Source organism: Lactuca virosa, chromosome 4 (genome assembly GCF_052849685.1).
Source record: "Lactuca virosa cultivar CGN04683 chromosome 4, Lactuca_virosa_CGN04683_v6, whole genome shotgun sequence".
NCBI classification, from domain to species: domain Eukaryota; kingdom Viridiplantae; phylum Streptophyta; class Magnoliopsida; order Asterales; family Asteraceae; genus Lactuca; species Lactuca virosa.
Window position 1 is genome coordinate 242,540,239 of NC_136429.1, and position 10,821 is coordinate 242,551,059.

Below are 10,821 nucleotides of genomic sequence, written 5' to 3' on the forward strand. Positions count from 1 at the left end.
TCTCTATTCCTAATTTGGTTGATTCTGGTTTCTAGTCTCCTCGATTTCAGTTTAAATCTCGATTTTGATTCTTTTATTCAGTATCTTGTCTCTTAGTTCTTAGGTTTATGTTTAATATATGGTTTCAGTTTCCTCATTTATGAGACTGAAGATGAAAGGGTTTTCTGAGTCGAGCATTCATACGAAAATTTATTAAATAACCATAGAAATTAAAGCACATAAATCAGAACACAAATTGAAATCAGAAAGATAGCACCATTGATATTTGATAGAACTATAAACCATTAAATAGAACGTAGAAATTACAAAGCATTACTACAACAACAAAGCAGAGACCATTTATGGGATTCACTGAGTTACAGCTGAACAAATGCTTGGACTTTGTTGCTGCGAAATGATATCTAAGTTGATCCGGGAACATGATCGGATCATTTCTCCGGCAAGAGAGATCACCGGAAGATTATCACAGTTGCAAATTTCGACCATGAATCCATCTGGATCATGGAAGAATAACTGATCCACGTAGATTCCACCTTCTTCCACCCTCTGTCTCTTGTAAACGATCTCCATCTCCTTCAGCTTCTTCTCCACTGCTCCCATGCTCTCACACTGTCATAAACAAAACCCAATTCAAACTTCGAAGTTCAAAAACGGAGTTGTTCAAAACCGATGTTTAAACTGTGTTACCTGGAAGGAAATATGATTATCTTTGGGATTTATTTCGGTTTTCTTCGGCATGTTATCAGGGTGTTCGGATTGCAATAAATGAATCCCAATTCCGTAGTTAAACAGCCTGCAAATAATCAAATTAAGGATAATTCATAAGGTGGCGGATAAAGATCAATAACAATCAGAGAATCCAGATTTTTCAGTTCGGCGATTCTCGATTTCAGCTTTTGTTCGAAGTTAGGGTTACAGGGTGAAGATGAAATTACCATGCACCATCGAAATCAAACGATCCAGGCCTTCTGATCGGGATAAATCCGAGAACATTAGTATAGAAATTGATGGATTCTTCAATGGAGCGGCATACGAGCGAGATGTGATTCAACGACTTGAGGTGCAGAGGATTTCCAGCAGTTTCCTTCATTTTCCGACAAATTTTTGGAGCGAATGCAATTGATTAATCGACAAAACTCAAATTCAACTGAAGAACAAATTGAAAAGATGACGATGAAAATCAGAGTATTCGAAAGGATGATTTGTTGAGGGAAATACGTATATGAAGAAAAAAGATGAAAAAATTCTTCGACTGATTGATTCAGAAAGGATGAGAACACCGTATTGAACGAGAACGGAGGTGAGGTTTCTTATAGGAGAAAGTTTTCTAAGCTTTTGGTACTTCTTTTCCACGTGTCATGATTATCCTGTGCTTGACACGTAGGTTCCACGTTGCTAACAGCCCATGTGGATACTGACACCTCATTTCAACTAGACAACTAGGTTTTGGATTTTCTCGGTTGAATTTTAGCTTAACAAACAGCTGTAAATATTTTAGGTATACGATGACTCGGATTTAGAAAACGTGAACCGACCCTCTAATATTAATCAATAAAAAGACAAAAATAGTTTTATTTATTTATTTATTTTTTTCTTTTAAACTATTCTTAGAGTATACAGGGTTGCTCCAAACTTATTTTGAGCCCAAAACAAAAATAAAAATAGATTCTTAAAATATACAAATGTCATCACGTTTTTTATATTAACACAATAATTGAAAGAATATTATTTGTACTATCTTCTAAATATAATATACAAATGTCATCAGGTTTTTTATACTAACACAATAATTGAAAGAATATTACTTGTACTATCTTCTAAATATAACAATTTTCATAAAAAAAAATTGATTCCCTTTGAAAGATAGGTCATGGACGGTCGCCCCTATCGCTCACTCTCTGGGACAAACCTGAGAGTAAATTACAGTTTTTGACGTTTTGTTTATATTTATTTGTCATTTCAGTCTAACTTTTGAATTTGTAACATGATTCATTGTCGTGGTTTTGAAAAATTGCATGAATGACTCGTGAGACCGTTCCTCTTAATGCCTCTTCGTTAAGTACACCGTAAAATGATGAACATACCTTGTTTTCTTAGTTTTCTGGTTTTGTCTTTTTATAATTTTTATCATTTTTTGATAGCATTTACATGAAACCGATAAAATAAGACAACCTCTTTACTATTTCTTTTCTCCGATCCACCACCGAGATGTCTTTCCCGTTGTCACCGGTTTGATAACACATCCTCTGCTTTATGTTTCTCTCATACAACATCGACTACCACTATCTCCTATTTTGCTCATATCTCATGTAAAGTTCCACAAATTCTCATTTTAATCTTCGTCGCCTCACCTTCTTCTGTGACATTGTAAAAGAAGAATTTGAATGGATGGTTTAAATTTTACTTTTCTGATCATCTTTGATGTGCTCGTTTTTCAAAAAACGAGTAATGGTGGTCAACAGTGGGTGATTGGTGGTGGAGAATAACAATGGAGATTGGTGGCAATGAGTAACGTTGGCCATTGTTAGATAGTTGTGGGGTGATTGGTGGTGGTGAGTAACGACGGTGATTGCTAGATAATGGTAGGTCGATGTTGTGGTGGTGGTAATTGGTGGCGATGATGGTGGTTGATGGTGAGTAGCGGTAGTATGTCGAGTTATGCCGATGGGTGGGGCAGCATAGGCGATGGCCCAAGGCCTCCAAATTTCTACGGCTCATTTTTATATACCTTAATATGTTAGTATATATAAAAAATTGATATATCATGTATAGCAGTCGAGTAGAAAAATGAAAGAAAATGGGGCCAAAACAAAATCAACATTGAAGACTCACGACTTCGGGACATACAATTCTTCTAGAATAATCACCGCATTGAGCCTCTCATCACCATGAGGGACTCTATGAATCAATTTTGATTTTTTCAACGGTAACAAAATAATCAATTCATAATAAATCGATTCTGGTTTTTATGCAACCTTTTGATTTTCGATTTCAATTTATGTTGATTTCTGATATATATATATATATATATATATATATATATATATATATATATATATATATATATATATATATATATATATATATATATTTGTTTGTTTATTTATTTATTTATGCATTGTAAATACATTTTAGGTATATTTTGGTTTATTACAAAGATATTTATGCATTACAATGACATTCTCAAAGGAAAATGCCTAAAATTGGACAAAGCTAGAAACTTGGAGGTTGGAGCATTCATTAAGAGGAAAGAAGAGAAGAAAACGTGCATTAAGTGGATGCCACATCGTGGTTAACTACATACCACGACATTGTGGCCTAGAAGCTTCCCGATGATCTGCATGAAGACTTGAAGTCCACGCGAAGAAATTGTCTCCCACGTCGTGGTGAGCATTGTGCTACGACGTGGTGCCTAATTTTTGGAAAGTATTTAAATGACTTTTAGAGGAGGCTTCAGAGAGCTGCTATTACCTATGACAAGTACCTTCTGAGAAATTATGAGGAGGCAAGATTTCGATTGGAGAATAAGAGATAAAGAGATCTACACGAAGAACATCATTAATATTTCAGTTTTCTTAGTTTTCACCATGTTTAACTTAGTTTACTCTTTGATTATGTTTGTTTCTACTGTGATTATGGGTTAATAACCCTTTACTTTCGTTTGGTGATGATGAACCCTAATACTATAAGTTTATTTCATTATTTATGGATTTAATTGTGTTGGTTAACTTATGTTTGATAAATCGATAATCTTAGCATGTTAAAGTTCTAATCTTTATTAATTTTCCTACGAGTTTGGTGTAGTTAGATGATAATTATTACTGCATAAACTTGATATCTAGTTGTTTATAACTATTAAATTGCTAGATCTAATGATAAATCCTTGAGTTAGGTGATAAAAGTTAGTAACTTTGATTGTGTTAGAGAGTATTGTTAATTCATAATATGTGTTTGATGTGCTTGTTTTGATCTTGGATCGCTAATCATTAGATTTATCATACATAGTTCAAATAATCTTGAATTCAATTTAGTGTCCACTTATGCTATATCTGTAACATCCATAAAAATCATGACAAATTTGAACTTTTAAAAGTATTTCAAAACCATTAAATCATTACAACTTCTTTTCAAAATGTTTAATATCAGAGTTTTCCCAGAAACATAAACAAAACATGAGGAGCTGTACGATCACGCCTTCGCCTTGTCGCGATCCCCTGATGTACCTGAAACAATAAAATAAAACTGTAAGCCCGATGCTTAGTGAGTTCCCCCAAAATACTGATACACTGCACATAACACATATACAAGTAACAACATGTACTGGGTCCACAGTTTTACTGTCTCGATTACCCTTGGGCCCACAGTGTGAGTCTGGATTGCCTTCCGGGCCCACAGCTCACATTTGGATTGCCACCGATCCCACAGTAAGAGTCTCCCTCAGCTCGTATCTGGAATGCTCCCGAGCCCACAGTACGAGTCTGGCGTGCCCCACCTGTCCCTCAGCTCGTATCTGGAATGCTCCCGGGTTTGTTGGTCACCGCATGAAGCAGTATCATCTCAACCCACCCCACATAATATGTCGACATATAACACAACAAATGCACATACAGATAATCACATAATAACACAGGTAGTCCTACAGATCTACCCAACTGGCTTAGCAACTAGCATGCAATACTAATTCATACTCAACATACTACCAAATACTAGGATATCATATCCAATGGGCCGACCTTGGTGCCTTAGACCCCTTAGTATAGTGAGGATAACTCACCTCACAAGTAGTGCCGAAGTACCGCAAATCTCTGACTGTTGTCCCACCGGGAATCCCGAACTATCACATAATAAATACTACGTTAGTTCCCGAAATAACCTCCTTGACTAAGTGTCCATACCACTCATTAAGTCCATTCTCTTAATTGGGCCAAGGCCCAATTACCAAGTCCTTAACTTGAAGGTCCATATATAAAGCCCATTATTGACCCAATTTACTAAATTGGGCCCAACCTCCTAATTGGGCCTAACCTCATTACTACCACTAACTGGCCCAAAACATATTATTTACAAGGTCTAGCAAAGGCCTAAATCCATTTAGTCCATAAACAACCTAAAACCCGAAGCCCATTTGACAAAGGCCCAACAGAGGACATACGTGGGGCGTACTCGTCCAGATGTTGACCACCATCGGGGTGGTTGACCCAGTATGCTGGGCGTACTGGATTTACGCTGGGCGTACTCAACAGTTTTCCAAAACTTGATTAAGTGCTTAATGGCTTAAGAACTTAAGCCCAAACTTCAGATCCAGAGACTTACCATGCCTAGGATCCATAAAGTCATGAACTTTATCGCTTTGGACGTCCATAAAGTTTTTAATGTTTGGTCTTAATCCATTAAGACCTTATTTCTCCATGCATGGGACACATACAACTAATGAGACCTCATTTTTAGCACTGAAGGTCCCTTCAAGAGTCTAGAAGGACAATCCTTTTTGTCCAAATCTCAACATACACCACCTTGTGGTTTTTGGGACAAGAAATGGTTATTTTAAAGCAAAATGGTGAGATCTATTCATATATGCATAAAGTTTGGAGCTTTATACCTTCTGGAGCTTCTTTTGCACAAGCTATTTTCAGATCCACAAGCTAGATCTTCTCCTCCAACTCTTTGATGCAATAACTTCCTCTTAAAGCACTCAAGAACACACCAAGTAATCTTAAACACACAAAGGAGAGGCTAGGGTTTGGGGAGGACGAATGTAAGTTGTGGAGGCTGAGGTAAGGGGGGTTCTGGTGCTCATAATATTGTTTATATAGGCCCAAACCCTAAATATTAGGGTTTTCACCCAGACATTAGTACGCCCATCGTACTAAGGCGGAACTTAATACGCTTAGCGTACTCTTATGTACGCGCAACGTACTCCTTTTTGGCCCAAGTTTGCAAACTTGGTCCTTAAACTTATCTTGGCTCTTCAGTTCCAACCCTAAGGACCATAAATGACAAGGTAATGATAAAAGAGGGTACGGGAATACCTGCCAAAATTCAGGATGTTACAATTCTCCCCCACTTGACTTAGACTTCGTCCTCGAAGTCTGCCGCGGCAAGTAGACCCGGGTAATGCTCGCGCATCTCGGACTCGGGCTCCCACGTCCACTCGGACCCCCTCCGATGCTCCCACTGTACCTTCACCAAAAGTATCTCCTTGTTCCTTAGAACCTTCTTATTCCTCTATAGAATAGCCACAGGCCTCTCCACGTAATTTAGGCGCTCATCGACCTGAATATCATCCAATGACACCACTGCCTCCTGATCCATAATGCACTTTCGCAATTGCGAAACATGGAAAGTGTTGTGGATCCGACTAAGTTCCTCCGGTAGCTCTTGCATGTATGCCACCTTGCCGACCCTGGCAACAATTCTGAACGATCCAATGTAGCGGGGAACCAACTTTCCCCTCTTCCTGAAGCGAATCACACCCTTCCAGGGTGAAACCTTCAGTAACACCATGTCACCTCCCTGGAACTCCAACTCAGATCGGCGTCTGTCGGCGTAACTCTTCTGTCGACTTTGAGTGGTCTGCAGTCGCTGCCTGATCTGCTGAATCTTCTCAGTAGTCTGCAAGACTACCACTGTCCGCCCCATCACCCTGTGACCGACCTCTCCCCAACAAACCGGGGTACGACATCTCCGCCCGTATAACAGCTCAAAAGGTGGGGCGCCAACGCTGGAATGGTAGCTGTTATTGTAGGCGAACTCTGCAAGGGGTAGGTGGGAATCCCAGCTCCCACTAAAATCGATGACGCACGCCCTCAACATATCCTCGAGGGTCTGAATGGTCCGCTCACTCTGACCGTCGGTCTGCGGGTGAAATGTTGTGCTAAAGTGCAGTCGCGTGCCTAGTTCCTCGTGGAACTTCTACCAGAATCGGGAGGTAAATCTAACATCTCGGTCGGAAACAATAGAGACCGGAACCCCATGGCGAGCAACGATCTCGCGAACATACACGTCGGCCAACTTCTCGGCCGAAGAACTCTCCCGTATAGCCAAGAAAGGATCACTCTTGGTCAATCGATCCACGATGACCCATATAGCATCAAACCCCTTTGTCGTCCTCGGCAACTTGGTAATAAAGTCCATCGTGATCTGTTCCCATTTCCACAAGCGAATCTCCAGGGGCTGCAGCTTGCCATGCGGCCTCTGATGCTCGGCCTTGACCATCCTACAGGTCAAACACCTCTCGACGTACCAAGCGATTTCTCGCTTCATGCACGGCCACCAGTAACTCAAACTCAAGTCCCGGTACATCTTGGTGGCCCCGGGTGAATAGAAAAGTGAGACTTGTGAGCCTCCTCCATAACTGTCTGTCTGACCCCACCAGACAATGGAACCCATACCCGACCACATCGGGTCAACAACCCCTGCTATCCTGCACAAACTGTGCGTTCTCGCCCCTGATCCTATCCAGTTCTATGGTCGCATTCCCTCCTCCTGAGCATCCCTGATCAAACTCACAAGCGGAGAATCCACCGCTATCCTCATGCATACCGCTGGGGTGGAAGTCCCAGCTGACTTGCAGCTCAAAGTGTCCGCCACCATATTCGCTTTACCGGGGTGGTAAATGATCTCGCAATCGTAGTCCTTGATTACATCCAGCCACCTACGTTGCCTCATGTTCAGGTTAGGCAGATCTATGATATGTCGCAAGCTCTTGTGATCTGTGTATATGGTACAACGGATCCCATATAGGTAATGTCTCCATATCTTGAGAGCGAACAGCACCGCTCCCAGCTCTAAATCATGCGTAGGGTATCTCATCTCATGCGGCTTCAGCTACCGCGATGCGTAGGCTATCACTCGTCCTCTCTGCATGAGGACCACCCCCAATCCTGTGATGGATGCATCACAGAACACCACAAAATCCTCAACTCCCTCCGAGAGTGTCAAAACTGGAGCCTCGCACAAATGCTGTCGGAGGGTCTCAAACGCCCTCTGCTGCTCGGGGCCCCACCAGAAATGCACCCCCTTCCTCGTCAGACGAGTGAGGGGTACTGCAATCTTGGAGAAATCGCGAATGAATCGCCGGTAGTACCATGCTAATCCCAGAGAACTCCTGATGTCTGAAGGAGATCTCGACACCTCCCACTACATGACTGCCTCGATTTTGGTCGGGTCGACCAAAATCCCCTCCTGGTTAACGAGATGTCTGAGGAACTGGACCTCTCGTAACCAAAACTCGCACTTCGAGAACTTGCCATACAACCGTTCATGCCTCAGAACTCCCAACAACTCCCTGAGGTGCTCCGCGTGCTGCTCTTGGGTCTTGGAATACACCAAGATATCATCCATAAATACGATGACCGATCGATCCAGCATCGGTCTGCAGACCCGATTCATCAGGTCCATAAATACTGTCGACGCGTTGGTGAGCCCAAATGGCATCACCACGAACTCGTAATGACCGCAACGAGTCCGAAACGTGGTCTTCTCCACGTCCTCCTCTCTGACCCGGACCTGATGATATCCCGACCTCAAATCTATCTTGGAGAACCAAGATGAACCCTGCAGCTGATCAAAGAGATCATCTATCCTCGGGAGTGGATAATGGTTCTTCACCGTCAACTTGTTCAACTCCCTATAATCTATGCACATCTGGTGCGAACCATCCTTCTTCCTGACGAAGAGGATCGATGCTCCCCATGGAGAACTGCTCGATCGAATGAACTGCTTGCCCAACAGTTCATCCAGCTGTGATGACAGCTCCTGCATCTCGGGGGGTGCCAGTCGGTACGGCGCCTTGGCGATAGGGGCCGCACCCGACACCAGGTCGATCTGGAACTCAACGTGCCTCTTTGGAGGTATCCCTGGTAACTCCTCCGGGAACATGTCAGCAAACTCTCTAACCACTGGAACCTCTGAAAATGGAGTCTGATCCCTGTCCCGCGTATCCACCACATACGCTAAATAACCCACACACCCGTGCTGAATATACTGCCGAGCCCTGGCGGCCGAACAAAACCCAAATCCCACTCTGGTGCCCTCGCCATATATAATCAATTCTCCCCCACTTGATGTTCGAACCACTACCCACTGACCCTCGCAATCAATCATGGCACTGAATCGACTGAGCCAGTCCATTCCCACAATCATGCACACATCCCTCATGGGAATCAGAATCAACTCTATCGGGAAAGATACCCCGAAGATCTCCATCTCACCCTCGGTAGACCGAAGAAGCAGAAACCCCGTGTTCGTTGGCGATCGAGACTCGCAACGGACACTCTAGCTCGCCCACTGGAATACTAAACTCCCTACTGAAAGTTTGTGATACAAATGAGTGACTCGCCCCCGAGTCAAATAAAACCAATGCAGGCAAGGAGTTCACTAAAAACGTACCTAAACACAGGTATAGACAAATAAGCATAAAACATATAAAATCAGCAAGATAAGGGATAGAAACATACCAGCAACCACATCTGGTGCTGCCCTGGCCTCCTCTACGGTGAGCTGAAAGGCGCGCCCCTGAGCCTTCGGGGGCTCTACTCTACCTGACCTCCCATCTGTAATCCTCAATGTAGCTAGAGCGGGAGCCTGTGCCGGCTTAGCGGCAAGCAACAGACAGTTGGCCTTCATGTGGCAAACCTGATCACAGTGATAACATAACCTCATACTCGAAACCGTGGCGGGCTGGCAACAATCCTTCACATAATGCCCCTCCTTGCCACACCTGTGACACCCCCTACCAGCTCGACAAACCCCAGAATGACCCTTGCCGCACTTTCCACAAGTGAGGCTCTGCTGACCCCCAGTCCTAGAATCAGCGATCTTAGACCGCTTAGGCGTCGGCTGCGATTGTGTCGGGGCCTGCCGCTGCTCCCTCAACTCCAGCTCAATCTCCAACTCACGGCGCCTAGCGGCGTCCTGCAACTCCAACAGAGTATCACATCGCTGTGTGGCAACAAACTGACGAATATCAGTCTTGAGCATGCTCAGATAACGTGTCATCTGAGCCTGCTCGGAAGCAAACTCCGGGCAGAACATTGCCCTCTCAGTGAACATGCAGGTGAACTCCGTCACTGACTCCCCATCCTATCTTAAACTTAAAAAATCATGAGCCAACCGTTCCTGCTCAATCCACGAAATGTATCGAGCGCGAAACATATCCTGGAACTGCTCCCAAGTAACAGCAGCTCTCTGATCATCAGTGTACGATCCTGTCATCAATCACCACCAGTCCTTGGCCCCTAGCCTCAGTAGGTTTAGGGCACATCTGACCCTCTGGTGAGCAGGACAAAAGCAAGTAAAGAAACACCCCTCCACATCAGAAATCCACCTTATGGCTTTGATGGGGTCCTGAGTCCCATCAAAAGTAGGGGGCTCCGTGTTATCGAAGTCCCTGTACTGAAAAGCCCGACTGGCTCCTCATCCTCCTTCCGCTGTTACAGCCGACGCAGCTGCAACGACAACCGTCTCTACAAGGGCTACGTAACGCTCGTCGAAGTACTCGACCATGACGGTCTTAATAGACCCAAACGTCTCCGGTAGCTGTTCCCGGAACATAACGATAACCTCATCATGCAGGATCTCTCAAATCCTGGGATCTAGCTCCTCGGTCCCCATCTGCACCACAGTCTCAGGTGCTGTTGGCCCCTCCTGGCCTCCGTCTCCTGATCCTGATCCTGACCCGGATCCAGTCACAAAGCGTCTCGTAACCACCATTCTGAAAACATATCAAGAAGATATCAGATAACCACATAATAACAGGGGACCGACTTCCAACTAAACCCTAGGGGTTGTGACTTCCTTGCTAGGCGTATGGGTTCTGTG

General features: G+C 43.6%; 1 protein-coding gene across 1 annotated transcript; it reads right to left on the minus strand.

The window, feature by feature from the left end:
* Window positions 1-235: 235 nt before the first annotated feature.
* LOC145108141 (glyoxylase I 4-like) lies at window positions 236-1,273 on the minus strand. The gene is made up of 3 exons (XM_079045135.1): window positions 936-1,273; window positions 688-793; window positions 236-609 (listed from the first exon to the last, which is right to left on the minus strand). The coding sequence occupies exons 1-3, from the start codon at window positions 1,088-1,090 to the stop codon at window positions 349-351; spliced, it is 522 nt and encodes a 173-aa protein (XP_078901261.1). The 5' UTR covers window positions 1,091-1,273; the 3' UTR covers window positions 236-348.
* Between the last annotated feature and the right edge of the window lie 9,548 nt (window positions 1,274-10,821).

Coding starts and splice junctions, on each gene's coding strand:
- LOC145108141 (XM_079045135.1), bottom strand. CDS start 1,090: ATGAAGGAAACTGCTGGAAATCCTCTGCACCTCAAGTCGTTGAATCAC. Junction 794..935: donor TTTGATTTCGATGGTGCATG/GTAATTTCATCT, acceptor GATTATTTGCAG/GCTGTTTAACTACGGAATTG. Junction 610..687: donor ATAATCATATTTCCTTCCAG/GTAACACAGTTT, acceptor TGTTTATGACAG/TGTGAGAGCATGGGAGCAGT.